This window comes from Ctenopharyngodon idella, chromosome 17 (genome assembly GCF_019924925.1).
Source record: "Ctenopharyngodon idella isolate HZGC_01 chromosome 17, HZGC01, whole genome shotgun sequence".
NCBI lineage: Eukaryota > Metazoa > Chordata > Actinopteri > Cypriniformes > Xenocyprididae > Ctenopharyngodon > Ctenopharyngodon idella.
The window spans coordinates 21,162,099-21,184,443 of NC_067236.1; the positions used below are offsets into that span (position 1 = coordinate 21,162,099).

Consider the following 22,345-nt stretch of genomic DNA (forward strand, 5'->3'; position numbering starts at 1 on the left):
AGATCAGGAGAGTGAGGTTTACATACACAGCTCTTACCGGCGTACGTCCGTTACATATGCAGACCTGAATTTTCAAGCTTCAAAATGGATATTTTTCTCGAGTTTAGCACTCAACCATATAGACCATACTTTTAGTCTTTTTCACATTTGTTTTGAAACTCAAAAACTTCTCAAAAAATTCTGTTATCATCTGCTCATCCTTGTATCACTTCAGACAAGATATTTTTTCCATGGAACACAAAAGGAGAAATTTTTAAGACTGTGAAGGACGCTTACAGTTACACTGAATGGTAACTGGAACTTTCATGCTTCAAAATGGACACAAAACACATAAGTGTCATGAAAGTGGCTAATGCAACTATTTTTCCATATCTTTTGAAACTGTGAATCCTTGGCACATTAGTTGAAGAAACAAAATTGTCGAATTTGAGAGTGAATCGCATTCTCTCATAATTTTTTTGCCTTTTCATTCTGGTCGCTATTCAGTACCATTATATGGACGAGTGTGAGCGGGACATTCTTTTTTTAAATTCTCCTTTTGTGGTCCATAAAAGAAAGAAGGGCATGCGCCATTAGAACAACACTAGGGTGAATAAATTATGACTTAATTTTCATTTTAGGGTGAACTGTCCCTTTAAGTCTGCATAAAGTATGTTGATTTAAAAGCCACATTATGGCCCAGATCAGTCTACTTAATGTACACACTCTCTGTATTAATACGGCCGCCTGTGTTTTAACATGTAGTGCTGCGTCTAGTGTTGTTACACACCCCTCTGCCAAGTGTTATCAGACAGCACACAGGCAACAGGAGCATTACAGCATCCCAATCGTTTCTCTCCTGCTGACATTTGCCATTCATTCACATTCACATCAGCATGAGTTTTCTTTTCTGTGGTTCTTTTTATGTCTCTCCCATGCACCTTTTCAATTTCTCTGCCTTTCTCCTTTGTTAGCTTGTTGTTCCCTTGTAAAGAACGAATAAAAGCAATCATGCCTTGAATGAAGGAAGGTCAAATTGAGTGTGTTCATAAAACGCTGGACTTTGACATGCATGGTCAATATTCGGTTCAGAATGAGGGAGTGAAGCAGCTGCTCAAGATAGTGAAATGTCAGTCAGCCCTTCTTTTATAACGTCTTTTTACATTACTTGGAAGAAACTGTGAATATATATATCAGGGTATATATATATATATATATGTGTGTGTGTGTGTGTGTGTGATACTTTTTTGAAAGAATTTAACACTTTTATTCAGCAATGATCCATTAAATTGATCAAAAGGACTGTTTCAAATAAAAATGTTCGTTTTAACTTTTTATTTGTCAAAGAATCATAAAACATTTATCACAGTTTCCACAAAAATATTAAGCAGCACAACTGTTTTCAACATTGATTATAATAAGAAATATTTCTTGAGAAGCAAATCAGAATATTAGAATGATTTCTGAAGGATCAAGTGACACTGAAAATTCAGCTTTGTCGTCACATGAAAAAATTACTTTCTAAAATATATTAAAAATAGAAAAGAGATATTTTATTTTGTACAGTTGTTCACAATATGACAGTTTTTACTGTATTTCTCATCAAATAAATGCAGCTTTGGTAAGCATAAGAGACTTCTTTCAAAAACATTTAAAGATTTGACCCCTAACCATATGGCAATTAAACTTTTGCAAATTAAAGTTGTTGTTTTTTTTCCCCTGTAACAATGTGGTTATTTAGATGTTATTCACTGGCATATTTGTGACAAACAGCATGTCAATGTGTCACAGCTCATATACTGTACATGACGAACAAGTCTGTCTCTTGGTGAACGGTACCTGTCACACAAAAAAAAATATGAAGACAAATACCTCGTATTTTCATTTTGGAGGCTTAAAGCGAGGAATACTCCACATATTTATCGCCACATGGAGTTTTGAGTTAAAAATATGTGGTGTGAGTACTGACAGATGTTTTCTTTAATAGCTTGTTTTTTTTTTTTCACTTACATCAGTGAGAGTCTAACAATCACTCTTACAATTCAATTTAAACCATGTTGCAGTTTCTAATAAGGTTACTGATGAGCAACTCTTTTACTTTCCAGTTTTTATTCACAGGAAAAGAATAACTGTTAAGCATAGCTGAACATCATAAATGACAAGACTTGTGTTCTTTTTATCTGCAGAAGAAAGACCAGACTGCTCTAAGGCGAGGTGTGAGGTGCAGTTTTCTCCACGCTGTCCTGAGGACTCCATATTAATCGAGGGCTACGCTCCACCAGGTGAATGTTGTCCTCTGCCCAGTCGCTGTGTGTGTAGCCCAGCTGGATGTCTTAGGAAAGTTTGCCAGCCCGGACACCTCAACATCCTGGTATCCAAGAGCTCCGGCAAACCTGGCGAGTGCTGTGATCTCTACGAATGCAAACCAGGTAAAGAAATCCAATATTTAGTTAAGTATTGTGACTTCCTTGATTCCATTTTCACACCATGTGATTCGCCGGTGAACATCAACTAGGGGTGGAACGAGACTGTGTTCCACGAGATCTCGCGATATTAAAATATGATGAGATTTCTTGTCGAGGTAAAAAGCTGTCTCACGATATCACCTTGATGGAGTGCGAGTGTGAAATTAGCATAGATTATATCCTCACCCTCATATCATTCCAAATATGCATGTTGTTAGTTTTTCTCTCTGAAGAATCTTCACAGTTCCTGCCATACAATGATAGTGATCAGAGATGTTGTGCACGCATTTTACTTTAGCTTTCGAATTCGCGATCGCGGGTACTCCGTGTATAGGTCAGTCATTCATTGTCAGTCATCTCGCCTCATTCCCGTCATGTGATCAGTGAACTGTGATTCCTGCTGCACTGTGTGCAACTCTGCAGCTCGTGCTGGATGAGCACTTTCAGTTTAGAATTGAAGCGACCAGTATCAAACTGAATAAAATGGTTTTTATTCCCATAAAAAAAGCAAAACAACAGTGGAGGTGATGCCGCGCTGGACACCACAATGTAATAAACATAGTGGTGGCATATTGACAGAATTTTCATTTTTGGGTGAACTATCCCTCCACAATGGTCTTTCTAAAATAAAAAAGCATGCAGTCAACTTTTCTTGCAACATCAAATTCTTTTCCTGTTAGAGTAATAGATGGATTGTTGTGGAGTCTTGGGGATCCACACCGGGATCCTGATAGTGATAGATTTGAATTCTTTGCAGGTTATCTCAAGATGCTGTCATAGTACCTTAATTTTAAAATATCTTCTTCTGTCATGCTATATTTTGCTGCAATATGGCAGCCTTGAGCAGAGATAGCCACTTGGCTTCAACACAACATAAAAAACAACAGTAATTCATTTCCCAATACACTAAAGAGTGATTTCGTGATTTGGAAGTTTGCCAAAGCTTTTGAGACATGCTAAACACATGGGCTGTTAAAAATATGTGTTTCTGCTCAAGTAGATAGATAGGACTATGGGATTTGGTAGATAGGACACATATGTTTTGTGGTTATTTTTGTAAATGCACTTTTTTTGAAAAACAAGTAAAGTTTCCATCAAATAGAAAATTTACTTGAAACAATTTTTTTTTTTTTATCTTATTGGGCACAATTCATCAGTGCACATTATTTTTAATATGTCATCATAATGTAATCATAACCTGCCTCTGAAACTGTCATTAGTTGATGTTAGCCTGAAGCAAATGCTTTTTATGCTTGGCTTTTGTACATTTTTTAAATGTATCATTAAACCTACATTATATGATGACTGCACTGCACTGCACTGTTTAATGCACTGTAAACAGTATGTGTGATATAACAGGTAAATCATTTGCTTGGATGAGAGTTTGATGAGGTGTGTTAATTAGAGGCTTTGATGAGGAGTGATAAATGTTTTATCTCCTGTTTTTGTGCTCAGTGTTCAGTGTAGACTGCAGCACAGTAGAGTGTCCACCAGTGAAGCCTGTCCAGTGTCCGGCAGACAGCTATGAGACTCAGGTCAGACTGACAGCAGATGGCTGCTGCACCCTTCCTACCAGGTTAGATGTTACACCTATCTCACAGTCTAGGCATGTCTTATACTCAGCTCAGGTTTGGCCTTATGTCTGTCTCACATTTAGGTATGGTTTTGTTACACCCATCTCCTACTCACAAGGTTAGACTGTTACATCTGTGTGGTGTTCACAAAGTAGGTTAGTCTCACACTGACAATTCAAGTTACACCTGTCTTGTGCTTACAATCCAGAATAGACGTTACGCCTGTCTCATGCTTACAATCCAAGTTAGACTGTAACTCTAACTCTCACGCCCACAAACCATGTAAGACATTACACCTGTCTCACTCTCACAATCCCATTTAGACGTTACACCTGTCTCACTCTCACAGTCCCATTTAGATGTTACACCTGTCTCATGCTCACAATCCTGATTAGACATTACACCTGTCTCACTCTCACAATCCCATTTAGGCTGTTACACCTGTCTCATGCTCACAATCCTGATTAGATGCTACACCTGTCTCGCTTTCGAATTCCTGATTAGACATTACACCTGTCTCACTCTCACAATCGCATTTAGACATTACACCTGTCTCTCACAATCACAATTTAGACTGTTATACCTGTCTCACTCTTACATTCCTGATTAGACATTACACCTGTCTCATGCTCACAATCCCATTTAGACATTACACCTGTCTCACAATCCCATTTAGACATTATACCTGTCTCATGCTCACAATCCCATTTAGACATTACACCTGTCTTACTCTCTCAATCCCATTTAGACATTACACCTGTCTTACTCTCACAATCCCATTTAGACATTACACCTGTCTTACTCTCACAATCCCATTTAGACATTACACCTGTCTCATGCTCACAATCCCATTTAGACATTACACCTGTCTTACTCTCACAATCCCATTTAGACATTACACCTGTCTTACTCTCACAATCCCATTTAGACATTACACCTGTCTTACTCTCACAATCCCATTTAGACATTACACCTGTCTCATGCTCACAATCCTGATTAGATGTTACACCTGCCTCACTCTCACAATCCCATTTAGACATTACACCTGTCTTACTCTCACAATCCCATTTAGACATTACACCTGTCTTACTCTCACAATCCCATTTAGACATTACACCTGTCTCTCACAATCACAATTTAGACTGTTATACCTGTCTCACTCTTACATTCCTGATTAGACATTACACCTGTCTCACTCTCACAATCCCATTTAGACCGTTACACCTGTCTTACTCTCACAATCCTGATTAGACATTACACCTGTCTCACTCTCACAATCCCATTTAGGCCGTTACACCTGTCTCATGCTCACAATCCTGATTAGATGCTACACCTGTCTCGCTTTCGAATTCCTGATTAGACATTACACCTGTCTCACTCTCACAATCCCATTTAGACATTACACCTGTCTCTCACAATCACAATTTAGACTGTTATACCTGTCTCACTCTTACATTCCTGATTAGACATTACACCTGTCTCATGCTCACAATCCCATTTAGACATTACACCTGTCTTACTCTCACAATCCTATTTAGACATTACACCTGTCTCATGCTCACAATCCCATTTAGACATTACACCTGTCTCATGCTCACAATCCCATTTAAACATTACACCTGTCTCACAATCCCATTTAGACATTATACCTGTCTCATGCTCACAATCCCATTTAGACATTACACCTGTCTTACTCTCACAATCCCATTTAGACATTACACCTGTCTTACTCTCACAATCCCATTTAGACATTACACCTGTCTCATGCTCACAATCCCATTTAGACATTACACCTGTCTTACTCTCACAATCCCATTTAGACATTACACCTGTCTCATGCTCTCAATCCCATTTAGACATTACACCTGTCTTACTCTCACAATCCCATTTAGACATTACACCTGTCTCATGCTCACAATCCCATTTAGACATTACACCTGTCTTACTCTCACAATCCCATTTAGACATTACACCTGTCTTACTCTCACAATCCCATTTAGACATTACACCTGTCTTACTCTCACAATCCCATTTAGACATTACACCTGTCTTACTCTCACAATCCCATTTAGACATTACACCTGTCTCATGCTCACAATCCCATTTAGACATTACACCTGTCTTACTCTCACAATCCCATTTAGACATTACACCTGTCTCATGCTCACAATCCCATTTAGACATTACACCTGTCTTACTCTCACAATCCCATTTAGACATTACACCTGTCTCATGCTCACAATCCCATTTAGACATTACACCTGTCTTACTCTCACAATCCCATTTAGACATTACACCTGTCTTACTCTCACAATCCCATTTAGACATTACACCTGTCTTACTCTCACAATCCCATTTAAACATTACACCTGTCTTACTCTCACAATCCCATTTAGACATTACACCTGTCTTACTCTCACAATCCTGATTAGATGTTACACCTGCCTCACTCTCACAATCCCATTTAGACATTACACCTGTCTTACTCTCACAATCCCATTTAGACATTACACCCGTCTCATGCTCACAATCCTGATTAGATGTTACACCTGTCTCATGCTCACAATCCCATTTAGACATTACACCTGTCTTACTCTCACAATCCCATTTAGACATTACTCTCACAATCCCATTTAGACATTACACCTGTCTTACTCTCACAATCCCATTTAGACATTACACCTGTCTTACTCTCACAATCCTGATTAGATGTTACACCTGCCTCACTCTCACAATCCCATTTAGACATTACACCTGTCTTACTCTCACAATCCCATTTAGACATTACACCCGTCTCATGCTCACAATCCTGATTAGATGTTACACCTGCCTCACTCTCACAATCCCATTTAGACATTACACCTGTCTCATGCTCACAATCCCATTTAGACATTACACCTGTCTTACTCTCACAATCCCATTTAGACATTACACCTGTCTTACTCTCACAATCCCATTTAGACATTACACCTGTCTCTCACAATCACAATTTAGACTGTTATACCTGTCTCACTCTTACATTCCTGATTAGACATTACACCTGTCTCACTCTCACAATCCCATTTAGACCGTTACACTTGTCTCATGCTCACAATCCTGATTAGATGCTACACCTGTCTCACTCTTACATTCCTGATTAGACATTACACCTGTCTCACTCTCACAATCCCATTTAGACTGTTACGCCTGTCTCATGCTCACAATCCTGATTAGACGTTACACCTGTCTCAAACTCACAGTCCCAATTAGACTGTTTCACTTGCACAATAAAAGTACACCTGTCTCTCTCACAATCACAGTTCTGACCTGTTTCATGCTCACAATCCTGATTAGATGGTACAATCCTCACAATCCAGGTTACACAGTTAGTCAGACATACACAGTCCCTGGTTGCACTGTTACATCTGTCTCTCTCACACACAGTCCAGGTTAGGCGCACCTTTCTCTCACTCACAATCCAGGTTAGATTGTTAACACTGTCAGACTAATTTAGGTTAGATGTTACATCTGTCTCACACTCACAGTCTAGGTTAGACATCACACCTGTCTCATGCTCATTATCCAGTTTAGACCAAAACGATTGTACAAAAAAAATCACTATTTTAGCACTTTTTCCTCAAGTCCCAAAGAAAGAAGATTTGATTATTTCAGCAGTGAATGTTAATAACATCAAAGTGTCAGGAGGAAGTATTTTGTTGTTATGAATTAGGTATGACAAGCACCCCCACCAGCATCTCTCTCTCTCTCTCTCTTCTACTCAGATGTGAGTGTTTGCCTGGCCTCTGTACCTTCCCACAGTGCTCAGCAGGGACTTCACCTCAGGTTGTGTCCCGTGGTGATGGAACACCTGGGAGGTGCTGCGATGTGTTTGAGTGCGTCAACGGTAGGTTCTGTTTTCTGTGTGTCTTAATTAGTGTTTATTTGTAGGTGCAGTGGGAAGGTCGTCTAGTCAGTGGGCAGAACCCTGTCGCTGCTGCCATAGTGACCGGCCTCAGCTCAGACAGAATATTACCCACAAAACACACACAACTACAATAAATACATACTCTTACTACTTGTGTTTCTCTTCCCTAAAATCAAATTGCAGTGCTTTTAATGTTAATTGTAGGGAGTTTAATGGCTTTAATAAACCCAAGAGTGCATAGCTTATTATTTTTCCCCAAATTACTCTACGATCTGTGTGTGCAAGGCATAAGTGAATGTCAGCTGAGCATTGTTGTTAGAGCAAAATTAACAGCAACATGCTGATCATTTCAGAATATATCATTAGTTATATAAAATAATATTCAAATTAATTTGTATATTTAAGATTTTATGCTTATTTAAGTTAACATTCAGTTTGATTTGTATTTTGTAAGCTGTTATTTATATGAGTGAGAATGTATTTTTCCTCGTTTTTGAATTTGAAGTTAGGTTGTATTTTTTTTTTCTCCATTTTGACAAATAGAGAGCAAACACTTACACATCAAAATAAAGAAGCACAGTCTGGTAAATATGTTAATCTCTGCCCTTTACTAAGACATCGACAACATTGTTACGCTGCAAGTTTATAACTTCATGTCTACTTTTGTGATATCTTGCGTGGAATTGGTTGTACTAGAAAAAGAGGCTTAGACTATACTTTAAGTATGTGTTTGTGGAAGGAAAATGAGAGAAACCCATGAGTGAATGGAATAACATATATCATTTACATATATTTACAGAAACCAAAATATGCACAGTACACATTGCCATTCATAAGTGACATCTGCGATTCCCCACTTTTTGAAAGCTCAGGCTACCACTTGTGCACACAAACATAAACACACACTACACAGTGCTCACTGACTAATAAAACCTGTGCAGAAAGAGAGAGCTTAACCCCACCGTCGCTGTGGGCAGAGCTGTGTGCAGGTGGTGGAGAACGCTCTCAGATGAAGAGACTACAGGGGACAGGTGGACGGAAGCCACAGGAAATCAGCACCAAATCAAAGCTGGAAACATCAGCGTGCACCAGGCCGTATGTCACGCATTGGTCCTTTTCCATATTCGCGCATAGACAACCGCCGAGGGGAAGACAACAGAATCAAGGCTCCATCCAAACACAAAAGCTCAAGAGTGGCTCTTTGAATAAAGGGACCCGTGAAAACAATCCCACTTCCCCTCAAGTTGTTTATTTCCTTCCTGCTTCACCCTATAACCAGGCCTAGGGCACACAATACATGAAAGACGAAGCAACAAAGGGAAAGAGTGCGACCCAAGGACTTGCTTTTGCATATTTGTCATTTGGGGAGTCACCTTCCTTCCAAGCATGTATGTATATAAAACAAGCAGGCACAAATAGCGTTGTGGTGTGAGGTGCCAGGTTGTGTGTCGTCTTCACAGCGGGTGGTGAAATTAGCCTTAGGCTGATTTGAGAACAAAGCGCTGAGGCCGAAGAGCAGCGCGGGGAGCATCAAAGCTCCGAACAGAAATACAGGCTAATTGAACATCTGGCCACCGGTGGCTGTGTACAGTGCAGAGGCTGATCTCATATTCCACAGATGAGAGGGGTGGGGGAGAACGCAAAGGAGTGACAGGAAGAGAAAATGAACTCATCCCCTTGGATGGACAGAAACTGATTAATATTCAAAAGATATCACTCGCACGTCATTAGATGAGTGACCTTCTCAAGACTGTCATGACATGAACAAATTGACACAACAGATGAATACACTGCGGACGGGTGAGAGAAAACCACAAGTGGTCACAACAGCCAATGCTGAAATTTCTCCTGTTTCATCTGTGGGACACAAAAGGAGGAATTTTGAATAATATAGCAGTCGCTCTTTTTCACAATGCAGTTTATGGAGACTTTCAAGCTTCAAATAGAATACAAACACAGCATAAAAATATCACAAATTCCCATAATACTCACATGCTAAATTTCAAGTCTTCTGAAGCAGGGCTGTCACGATATATCAGTTGTTTTACTACATGATTATCGTGGCAAAAAGAATTCATGATTATTACGATATCTAAAGAAACCTTGAAAAAAAATTCCCATTGCATACAAAAGGAACAATTACACTTAATGGCAACCAGTTTAAAATAACTTCCTTCTGTGAACTGATGTGACTTCTTATCACAGAATGAGGCAGAAATTATATATATTTAAAGTATTCTATTTAGTGATAAAGGCTATGTCAATTGACCCTTCGCTGGGAGTTTGATTGACAGGCAATCTAATCAATCATAACGCCGAATCCGCCATTATGTCCGACAAAGCAGTCAGGGGAGTTAGCAGATTAACGTAGGTGGACTTGAACTTGAAAAATGGTGTGTACTGACGTCTTTTCGCGGTTGAAACAACATTCCTTCTGATGTTCATTCACGTTTATCTGATGTTATAAATAAACTAGTAGGAAGAGATGATCGGTTCACAAGCCGCTTGAATTGAGGTGCTACAGCGATCTGTCACGACGCATTAAAGAGCCACAAAATGGTATTTGTTTAAATTCCTTTTTCAAAATGTGAAATTTGAAACTTTGTTTCATATCAAAAGTAACCTGCTCTGTCTTGTCTGTTGGCACATTGTCAGTGTCCTCTTTGCTCTGCGATGTATTTTTCACTGCGTGAGAACATGATGTGTGGCGTGAGAGCGGCATGGCTTGTCGGACATAGCAACAGTAACTAAACGGGGCGGGTCTTTGCAAACGGTCAATTGGCATTGCATCATAAATATTAACATAACATAAATTTTAATTCTCTTCATGTTTAATCAGTAAAAATACCTCCATGTGCATTTTATTCAGCTACAGCGATAGCTGGATGTCTTTGCCCATATTAGGGATTTCCTGGTATGTCATAAGTCAGGGCTTGTCAACTGGCGGCCCGCAGGCCAAATCCGGCCCGCAAATCATATTCATCCGGCCAGCGGCACCTCAATCTCCCTCCTCCTCTTTTCCTGGTGGTGCGGCTAAATTTGGTTAGATACGTGGCCGCAGTGGTGTCTGCAGCTGTACCATGCACGCTCCTCCGGCTGCAAATATTTCAGCAGTTATTATGTGTTCCATATTTCTGTCGACTGAACCAGCGATACCCATCATTCGTGAATTAATCATTCTTTTGTCTCGATTCTTTCTTTTCCATGAATTGGCCAAACGCGCTTGCATAACGATCTGAAACGATTTGGATTCGTTCGGACCGCTCTGTCACTGAATCATCTGAAGTTGTTTCTTATTCAGTAACAACAAATACAGAACAAATAGTGCTGTTTTCAGGTGTTTCACTAGTTTACTTTGAACTATGCAGCACGGCCCAGTGGATAACGGAACGAAAGCTTAAAGGAGCTGCGTTTATTCCCGGTCACCATTATTAAACTGCATTGCGACATCTAGTGAGAAGCGTTTCAATTCGACACACACCTTTTGTTTACAAACTACAAATCACTCGATGATTAAACTAGTTTTAAATCGGATGAAACAGCCTCAACATTCCCAGCAAGACTGATGAGGAAAACAGGAGAAACGTGCCATGAATGAAGATAGAAGCCTTTTAAATCCCAAAATCACCACCCTTACAAACATTTACCATGAATGAACTGTAGTAAATGACCATGGCTTGTGGAAATGGGGAATATTTATATTGAAAACTATGTTATAGCCATTTATATTGCAATATATTTATTAGGTGGATAGGGGAATATATAATTCATGTCTTTGTGAAGGTGTAGTTTGTACCTGTGTTTAGGCGTTTTTTATAGGCCTATATAACATGTCATAATATAATATTATTTGATGGTGGTAGTGAGTAGCCATGTATGGTTTTACCTGTGGTTACCAAGTCTCACTGTGAGAATATTTTCATTTAAGCCTAATAATTAATAAAATAAGACCAGGCCCTCGAATGAAACTACTTGAAGAGCCCTGTCATAAATTTTATTACTCCTATGAGTCTCACTTGTGGACTTTCTGCACGGGGGCGCCCTCTGCTGTCGAGTATGGATGAAACATAAATTACATGTTTAGTTTAGCACTCCATAATGCTCACATCACCCTTTCTTGGGAAAAAATAAGAAAAAAATACTGCTTTCTAAAGATATTTGAAGTAAACATATGATAGTCTGTAAGTTTTTATCCGAATAAGCACGCTTTTGGACTAAAAGCCTAGAGGGATGTAAATACAATAAAACACAGAAAGGCATCAGCAGTTAACAGGTTAATGTAACGTTTCCCATTTCAGGACTAGCAAAATAATTGCAACTTATTCTCTACAGTGGCCAAATCCGCAAGATAACATAGGTGGAAGTGGGTGAACAGGTTGGTGGTTTTGCTCACTGTTAATTGGAAAGTTCTGCAGACTGGGGTGATTAACGAGTCATTTTCACAGAATCCAAAAATCTTCCACAATGGCGATCTAACTTTCTTGGAGTGTGGGTCTCGTCTGTCACGACACCCCTATACTGAAGTCTGTACAACAAACAGACTGAAATTAAAGTCATAATTCACTGATAATCTTGATTATTAAATGACAGTTCACTAATTCATGAACAAATCTTTCAAATGAATACTGTTGTCATGAACACCCTGGGTGAATGTACTAAAGTGAGTTATTTAATGAATAATTATATTTTTCTAGCCTTTTCGTCCCTCAAAGCTATCGTATGACTGCAGAAGACTTTGAATATAAAAGTCATATTTTGGAGCGTGACAGCCCTCGTTTACTTTCATTATACTGAAAGATAATGAGTGGCCAGTATATTTTTCAAAATTTCTCATTTTGTGAAGTATCCCTTTAATTTGATTTAAATAATGCTGGGCTGCTGGAAACTGTCTCTATGAATCTTTAATTGGAAAGAGGAGCTGGCGTCTTTCACTTCTATTCTCTATAATGTATGATAAGATTTATTCAATGCGGCATGCCTTAATGAGGATTCGAGTCTTATTAAATTCAGTTTATATTGTGTTTATTTGAAGTTTTTTCCCTGTAGGTTTTGTCACATTGGCTCCTCATGGACTATACCCTGCTGGAAATCTGGCCGTTCCAAACTGGTCATTAGCTGGTCCAAGATGATTAGATTAGTCTTGTGTAGCCATACTTTTGACTGTCAGCATAAACTCTGGTCCACATTGCAGCTTATTCAGACCAAGAACCACCTATTTAGACAGAAATATAACCACAATAATAAGCCGACATGAAAAAGCACATCAAATAATAAGTCTTGGGGGTGTTAATTAATTAAAAAATTTTTAGTAATTAATTGCACAATGTTTTTGGGATTAATCATAATTAACCACAATCAAAATTAAACATCATTTAAAATAAATTATCCTCAAACATGTCATATATACACATATAAACAAAATATATTTTAAATAATATTTCTTTAATGGAATCACTTTACCAAGTGCATATTATTGAGGCCAGAACTGAGATATCTGCATTTCAGAGCCACCATTTGTAACATTTAATCGGCCTAAACTTTAAGTTTTTGTTTTTTCTTTATAATTAATCCTAAAACCATCTTGACCACCTTATAGGTAGGGTAGACAATGTATTTCATAAACACTTTTTATTATACTGGTTGAAACTGTCTTCAAATCCTGATAGCAATCAATAATAGAAGTGGTCTAAATATTTAAAAATGTACATATATCTTCTGTGGAAGTCTTAGGACCAAAAAAGTTCATTCTGAATGCAATGTCCTACCTCCCTGTCAACATATGTATTTCCATACCTGTATTTCCATGTAGACAGACAGTCACCGAGTGCCACAAACAAACAGCAGCCGCCTTTTACAGTTCCTCCTGAACCAAAACAACGAGCTTATGCTTTGTTCACTTCATAACTACCAAAATTAAGAGATGGCAACCTGTGATGTTATATTCAGAGCGGTTCACGTCCTCAGACTTGGATTTATGAGCTTCTATAGGACTTTTCACACTTGAAATAGTTAATCCTGGGTCATTCTAAACCCCGGGTAGAGGGAATTCTGGGTTATCCTACTTCATGTTTCACACTGCTCATAATTTCCTGGGGTTAACAATTAATCATGGGTATTCATAAGCTGACATTTCACATTGTATACTCCTAAACCCTGGGTTAACATTCTTATTTGCATATTTGTGGTGTCAGTGTCATTGATTGGATAAATGCAGTATGCGACATGTTTACATAGCTCTAGCATTGCGCAACTATTGAGTTTATACTGAATGGACATTTAGGACTATAAAGGTAATAATGAAACGGTCTCTTCTTCACTCAAATTGTTTTCTGTCAACATTTGACATTTTTCCTCTCAAATGCTGAATTTACCATTTATATACAATGCACAGTGTTTCCGTGACCATCCAAAGCAGGCAAATATGAATACACGACTGGTTGTCCGTTGCTAAGCATCTAGCTGTAACATTCTAACACCACATTTCATACTGTACAAGTTTGGCACCGCAATGCGGGGTTAACAGCACAACAGCAGCGCTAACCCTACTCCAGAGCAGGGTTTCATAACCCCAGGTAAAAAGCGGTGCTAACCCTGCTTCTAAATTACAAATGTGAAATGTTCCTTTACCCGGGGTTAAAAGCGGTGTTTATAACAACGATAACCCGGGGTTAAAGGATTAGTTCACTTTCAAATGAAAATTACCCCAAGCTATACTCACCCTCAAGACATCCTAGGTGTATATTACTTTCTTCTTTCTGATGAACACAATCGGAGATATATTAATAAATATCCTGACGCATCCAAGCTTTATAACGGCAGTAAGTGGGAAAAAACGAATATGAGCTGAAGAAAGTGCTTCCATCCACATCCATCCATCATAAACGTACTCCACACGGCTCCGAGAGGGGTTAATAAAGGCCTTCTGACGTGAAGTGATGCATTTGTGTAAAAAAAAAAAAAATCCATATTTAGCAAGTTATGAAGTAAAATATCTAGTAAAACATCTTCCAATTTCAAGTTACGAAGAAAGTGTAAAACTCTCGCAGTTCAAAAAGCTTACTCTACATCCTACGCCTTCCCTATTCAAATTACGGGATAAAGCTTAACTGACGCCACACCAGTTTACACAGTTAGCTCTTTCTTTAGCTCATACTTGTTGTTTCCCACTCACTGCCATAGCTCGGATACGTCAGGATATTTTTTTAAAATTGTGTTCATCAGAAAGAAGAAAGTCATGTACACCTAGGATGGCTTGAGGGTAAGTAAAGCTTGGGCTAATTTTCATTTGAAACTTAACTAATCTTTAAGCGCAGTGTGAAAAGCCCTTATGTCAACACTATCAACGCCAAAATAAATCTGCAGTAGTCAGGTGGCACAAGTCAGCTCTCTTTAAGTTGTTTACATTCATTATTATTGTAATGTTATGTGCTTTGAGACATGATGCTTTGCAGACTCTGCTCTGGTTGCGTGCGTTCATGTGGTTTGGAGGAGGCGTGGTTTAAGAGATGCTCTGAAGGGAGGGTGGGATCTAGCTTGCTATTGCTAGCCTCTCCAAAATTGTCTACCCTACATTTAATGTGCTTTTTCTAGCAGGTTAATGTAAATACAGGAAATGTTATCTACGTAAAGAAGTTTTGAAGATTCCGATGAATATTTGAGTAGATCATCCATGCCATTCAGAACAAATTCACGGCTTGATGATTCTAGCAACAGCAGATGTCAGACAGACAGCATGACATCTTTCTCTGTCAGTCTTTCACTCGCTCTCCAAGGTGCCCGCACACACTTCCAGAGGCTGGGAAGTGTTTGGGATGGCAAGGGAGCGAGCATTCTCAGACAGTGTTTGTGCACCACATTTCTCTCTCAGACAGTGATGTCACCCTTTTGGAGAGCAGATAAGAAGAAGTCTGATTAGTGAGTGTATGTGTGCATCTAATCTAGAATGTTCCCACCCTGAGTTAATCGCAACTCCTTTTCGAATGTTTTAAAGCGTGAACTAACTTTGACCAAGCCAAGGAATTTCTAGTATATTCAAGGTTGTTGTTTTTGTTGTGCCACTCCATGACTTGCACATTTAATTGAAGGTGTTTGGCACTGTTTGTTTACTCAGTAATTTCGCAGCTTTTTTCACTTGTCGCATTGATTTTCGACAGCAACAACCCCACAGTTTTCTCCATAAAATTAGAATGTGTTGATCAGCAAGTGAATTTGTGAACATGTTGTTTGACCGCAGCGAAACAGGAGCCACTTTTGCATATGGTAGATTTGGTTTGTCATTAGTGATATTTTTAGTCCCATAATTAGCTTTGTGCATCTTCACACATGAACTGGCGCACCTGTCAGCCCCCATTCATACAGCCCCACTGCTACGAGCCCCATCATTACGCTAATGTTTACCCAGGGAGCGGTTGTCATGGAGAAGGGCATGATTGGCGGTTTGCTCTAGCTGTTCAACCTAGGGATAGAAGGGCGATGTAATAAAGGTTATAAGCACTGATTTTAGTCCTCTTCTTGTCAATGAGAATGTGTTCTGGAGAAGCTTGATTGTGCTGTCGATGCTTAAGCGGTTAGCATAAGGATTAGCTCTGTACACATAGCATGTTGTTCTGCCTCAAATGACGTATGGAAGAACAACGCACACACTTTCATAGGACACACAAGGATTAATCTGAAGTAAAATGCTTAAACAGCTGCTCATTCTTTCGAAAGATTATAATAGTCTCAGCCAGTATGTGACATAATATTTTGCAATGTTAACTGCTGGTGTAAACATAACATTGATAAGGACGTATATATATATTTTTTTTTTACGCTTTTGTCGGAAGAGGAAAGTGATTTTAAGGTAGGGGTAGAATAGGAGTCACAGAGGGGCCATTCACATTACGTGTGCGCTATGAAGCCTGTGATGATTGACAGGCCCCGTAGGCACTATTCTCTCCCTTTTATACTCGGCTCTTATTTATGTCTGCTCCAACACAGCAGCCGCTATCTTTCACAGATAAAAAATGGGAAAACATGCACACAAAAGCGCTGTCTTTTTTTGTTTTGTTTTGTTTCTTGACAACTTAGCCTTGATTTGCAGGTGTTGTGTGGTTGTAGTGATTTGCATGTCCAGAGCAGTGGCGGGTCCTGGCAGCGCAAGGCACGACTGTGGAGCGGCGCGTTATCACATTATTTAGTCTGCCTCTCAGCAGCTGCAGCCAAAACAAGCTAGCCTGTAGCATGAGGGAGGGCTGAAAAACACCGGGAGGCAGCTCCTGTTGGGCTGTAGGACAGAAAGAGAAAAGAAATGCTGGATTGAGTCCTTCTAGAGAGGCGTTATCCTGCCCAACACGAAGAAAAAACATCTCAAGCATCCGAGAGGATGATAACTGCAATCTCCTCAGCCTTCAAATTCTATTTCTTCTTCATGGTTCAAATAGTTTTCTTCCCTTTTCTTAGTGTGAGACTAGCCTCGCATCCAGATATGCCTACTTCCCTACTAGATAAAAAAACTGCTTGTGAAACGAGTAGTATGTCTGAATTTATAATATTCATAAAGCAGACAATAAGCTAAGATTCCAAAGTCCACATACTTTCTCATTTATACCACATACAGCACATTCATACTATATAGAACATACTTTTTTAGCTTGTTGCAAACTTTGTTCCTCATCAAATGTAGTATTACATGATATTGGACATACCTTAGATCTTTCACAACAGAATATGGACAGTGTGTTTTTAAAGGGAACATGTATTTGAAACTGTAGTTCGCTAAGCTGCAAGCTACTTTAAAGTAGTTCAATTATAGTTAAGCTATAAAAAGCTATACTATAAGTACACAAAATGCTGATGATTCAAATGAATTAGTGAATTGTCTCCTTCGCTAAAATGAATCAGGCCTTCCAGCACTACTAAAGAAAAAAAGAGATGTTCGAACACAGTGACAATTTATAACTGTTTTATATTTTGGCAATCATTGTTGGGGAAAGTTACATTTTTAAAAGTAATCCATTACAATATTGTGTTACTCCCTAAAAAAGTAACTGATTGTGCTACTTAGTTACTTTGTGATGCATTACATTACTTTTCCGTTACTTTTTCTTGCTTGTTTGTTTTTTAATAACAACAAAAAAGATTTTTAGCAAATGTAAAGGCCCTTTCACACCAAACATCAGGCTGAAGAAAATGCATATTTATGCCTGTACAGTAGAGGGCGCAGCTCAAAGAAACTTTCAGCTGTGCTGATTAAAGAAGAATAGGATACAGGAGGAGGAAGTTCAACATTCTTATTTCTAAATCTAATCAAAAGTAATTTTTGTTTATTAGTTTGGTTGAACTGGGTCATTGCAGGTCAACAGCAAAGACATTTGTTTAATAAAGTGAGATTAAATACATAAAGTATATCTGTGTAATTTAATATAGTTAGTTATTACAGGTTTGCTTAAAATTCTGAGATTGCATTTCACTGTTTTTCAGTGTTTCCGTGCAAGTGAGATAAACGAATGTTCACATTTAGACTAGAACTACAATAACCATGATGTTCACACAGCACACAACACCTCTGCAGTTTATTTTGCTCAACATGGCGACAGGAGAGCTGTCAGTCAATAAATTTGAAAAAGTAACTTAGATGTTTTTTTGTCAATTGAAAAAGTAATGCGTTACTTTACTAGTTATTTGAAAAAGTAATCTGATTACGTAACTCAAGTTACTTGTAATGCGTTACCCCCAACACTGTTGGCAATTTTTACCTCAGCTTGCTCGGTTGCAAGACTATCCGCGCAAAAAAAGTGACAAAGTCATGCAAAGTTTTGTAACCTTACATTGCTTCCTGTTGGGAAAAAGTAGCTTACTACTAAAGTTAGGGACTTACTACTAAAGTACTGTTTTGAAAACAGCTAAATTACTGTAATACAGTCATGGATTTAGTTAGCTAAAACTACATTAGCTTTAGTTAGCTTCCAAGTTAGCTTTACTTAGTTAGCTCTGTATCATTTATGAAAAATAAGCTGCAATGGGTCATTTAAAAATCATCAATGGCTGTGACGCCAGAAGCATTAGCATATTTACATATGTACATGTTAACTCTTATTCAGTATTCAGCAATTTGGCCCTGAATGAGTGGCATTGTAAACTAGGTCTCATTTCGTATGCAAAGAGGTTAGCCATTAATGACAGAGGTCATCTGCATATAGAAATCTTAAATGTACAGTTGCAAAAACAACTTGTTTAAAAGTGCTGCTGTTTTTGTAGCTTTCACCATTCAACCCTTTACCCAAAACGCTCCACAGACATGTCCTACCAAAAGATTTCAGAATCCAAATATTCTGGGAATGTCAGTTTACAGTTTTTTACTGTAAATTATGCGTTGATTTGTTCTTTTTTACTTCTAAACCTGTACAATTAACAGCATTTCACTGTAAAAACACGTCTGGTTAGATCTTTTACAATTTTTTCCTGTATATAGTACGGGAACTTTTTTTCCATGTTTTTACAATATTTTACAAATAAAATTACGCTCATTTTTTTCAGTTTCTAGCCAAAAAGCTTGATCCGCCCTTGTCTCTTGTTTTGGTGTTTGCAGAGACAAAGGCAGTCACAGAGACAGACGCACTTGCTCAAGACACCCATTTTGATATCTGTCATGTTTTAGGAACAATTTATGTGTAGAATTCCAAAGCACTTTTAATTCTAAAGGTCAGAAAGGAGGATGAAAATGGTCTTATAAAACTAAATTATGGCTGTTTTTGGTGCACGAAACCTTAACCAACAATATAACTGGACTTCAGGGGGAAATATAAATGCTGCTAAAGTATACACTATGGCTCCTTTAAAGACCTGACGAGACTCAGTGTGTGGCGCCTAGCTTGGTGTTGAAAGACCGGCTGTGATTCTTCTGCTACGTTACATTTAGTGCACACCGGTCCGTGTTTAACCATGACCTCAAGCGGGAGGAATCTGTACAAGTACAAGTTTGCAACTGGAGGTGGGAGATTATGTAAATCCTCCACGTTAAGGTTAGCAGCTTTTGAACGGTAATAGACGTTGTTATTTTAGGTTGCACTTCGATGCTCTGTTTGGGAACTGTGAGACTGAGATGTGGAGGTGTTTTAATCTCTAGATGGAGAATTTCATTAGTTCCTACTGCCTCTTCACAATCCTGTCAAACTCTTAGAGTTAAATATAAATGGGCTCTTTTTCCTCTTGCTTCTGATGGCCTTTGTGTAATAAGAAAGACTCTCTCTGTGTGCGTGTATGTGTGTGTGTGTGTGATTCTATATCTCTATTTTCAGAAAGCCATATGAGAACACAGGTAGTAGCCATTCTTAATTTGAACCCATACAGATGCGTGGAGGGTTGGGCAGTCATATAGATTACATAGTTGACTTCTGTCACTTACCTCATTTCGTCCAGACCCTGCTAGTGCCGTCATGCACTCTAACAATTCAGGTGGGGCCAGTTAACAGCTGTTGGCCTCGAGGCCTCGGAGGGAAGGGGACCTGTTGGATCAGTCTTGAGGCAGAGAAAACTAGGCTTTGGGTAGTGTTTCCATGGTTACCAATCTCTTTCACTAATTTACACTGAGGCGTGGTGTTTCGAGACGAGAGAAAGAATCTCCTCTCCAGAAGATTTTATATTAGATAGTGCTTGTGTACGATGCTTTTTACATTATTAAAATAGATGACAGACTTAATTTAATTGTTCTTTGCTGATTTCTGATGGAACATCTAAGGAATTATAAATCTACTTGTATTTTTGCTAATTTCATGTGGTTTTGAAAACTACTTTCAAGGAAAGTTTTATGTTAATGAAAAATGCCATGTGGTGTAACCCTCAGATAAAAAATAACATTTTCCTTGCACCTTATGAACTATTAATTAGTTAATTATTAGTAGTTTTCTGGTGGGTTGACCCACATGACATTTTACAACCTGAACTATCCTTGCAGTGTCATAAAAAGTGTCAAATTGTCTGATATTTTTAATAGAGATGCGCCGATATATCGGCCAATAACCAGTATCGGCTGATACAAGCACATTTTCACAATATCAGCTGCCGATAGTTTAAAAACAGCCAATAGTCAGGGCCGATATATCCTGTCAATCAAAAGAGGGCAGGAAAAAGCACTGAATTTGTAATTTGTGTTAAGAAAATGCTAAGAAACCAGTTTGATGTTCAATATTAATAATTATTATATGAATTCAGAACATTAAGAAATATTAATTTACTCTTCAGAATTTAGTTAATGTGTGTTAATATTAATTTGAGTATTGTGTTTATATTTATAACTGATACCAGTTACTCTGAAACAAGTTGATGAAATGGAGAGAATAAAGTTCTTATTTGCATTTATTTCAAAATATAATGATTAATTATTAATTATAATGAAATTATCATTAATTTGAAAGAAGGCAGAACCCCAAAACTGTCGGTATCGGCAGATATCACTCTGAATAATCAGCTATCTGCATCAGTGGATACATTTAGTATCGGTGCATCTCTAATTTTTAAGGTTTACTAACCTTGATGCCGGTTGTACCACATAACTTGGCATATTTCTTTATATTTTTTTTATATTGCTTCTCTGCTTGATTTATTTACTCTAAATAATAGATAATTATTATACAACTACTTGGTAATTGTATTACTATAGTATTCTTTTCATTCTTTAATTATTTAAAATTGAGAACATGTACATCATAGAAGAATATATGTATCGTTATGTAAGCAAATTTTAATTTTAACCTTTTTTTTTTTTTTTGATTGAACAATTGGAAATAAATTTGTAATTTTGTGCAAAGATTTCTTCAAGGCCAGAAGTGTAATAGGCTAGTGTAAAATGTGCTAATAAAAGAAACAGTCAAATCAAGTTGTTTTTTTCGTAGTTCCTCTCACCTAACTTAATACGAAGCGAGTCACAGAGAGAGAAACGTTGACAAACCTCTGACACTCTATGGCCAAAATACTGTGACTTTCAACAGAGACTGCTGTGATGGTGTGAAGTCAATTTTAAAGGTATTTCACAAAGTTTTTGTGTCAAATTTAATTAAATCTTTTGCAGTCAGCGATCAAAATTGCTAGAGAGGTATTGGACTCCTGTCACATTCTAAAGGTGTTGATAAAGACTTGAGAGGAAATGGTGCAGGTTCTCCAAGAGTCTCCAACTGGTACTGGACTTGCTAAATTTTCGTGTTAGTAATCCAGCATTTGTTGGGCTAAAGGTCCGTTCACACCAAGAAAGATAACTATATCGATAACCATATTTGCATCCACACCAATGAACGATAACGGTCTATTTATTCTAAGCTCACGCGCTGCGGTTTCAGAGTGTGTGCAACATGTTTTTGCTGTTCTTGTTGCATTTACAAGGCTTTAACCAGCAGATGTCCTCAGCATGCTATGTTTCGAGTGAATAGCTAGTGTAACCGATCTAATCT

The 22,345-nt window shown here is 38.2% G+C and overlaps 1 protein-coding gene across 2 annotated transcripts in view; it reads left to right on the plus strand.

Moving 5' to 3' along the window:
• The window catches only part of crim1 (cysteine rich transmembrane BMP regulator 1 (chordin-like)), a 144,557-nt gene that overhangs the window by 67,310 nt on the left and 54,902 nt on the right, over nucleotides 1-22,345 (plus strand). For both annotated transcript variants that reach the window (XM_051867055.1, XM_051867053.1), the window contains exons 3-5: nucleotides 2,166-2,408; nucleotides 3,900-4,020; nucleotides 7,780-7,901. In XM_051867055.1, coding sequence (XP_051723015.1) covers nucleotides 2,166-2,408; nucleotides 3,900-4,020; nucleotides 7,780-7,901 — 486 coding nt within the window. The remainder of the gene's footprint in view (nucleotides 1-2,165; nucleotides 2,409-3,899; nucleotides 4,021-7,779; nucleotides 7,902-22,345) is intronic.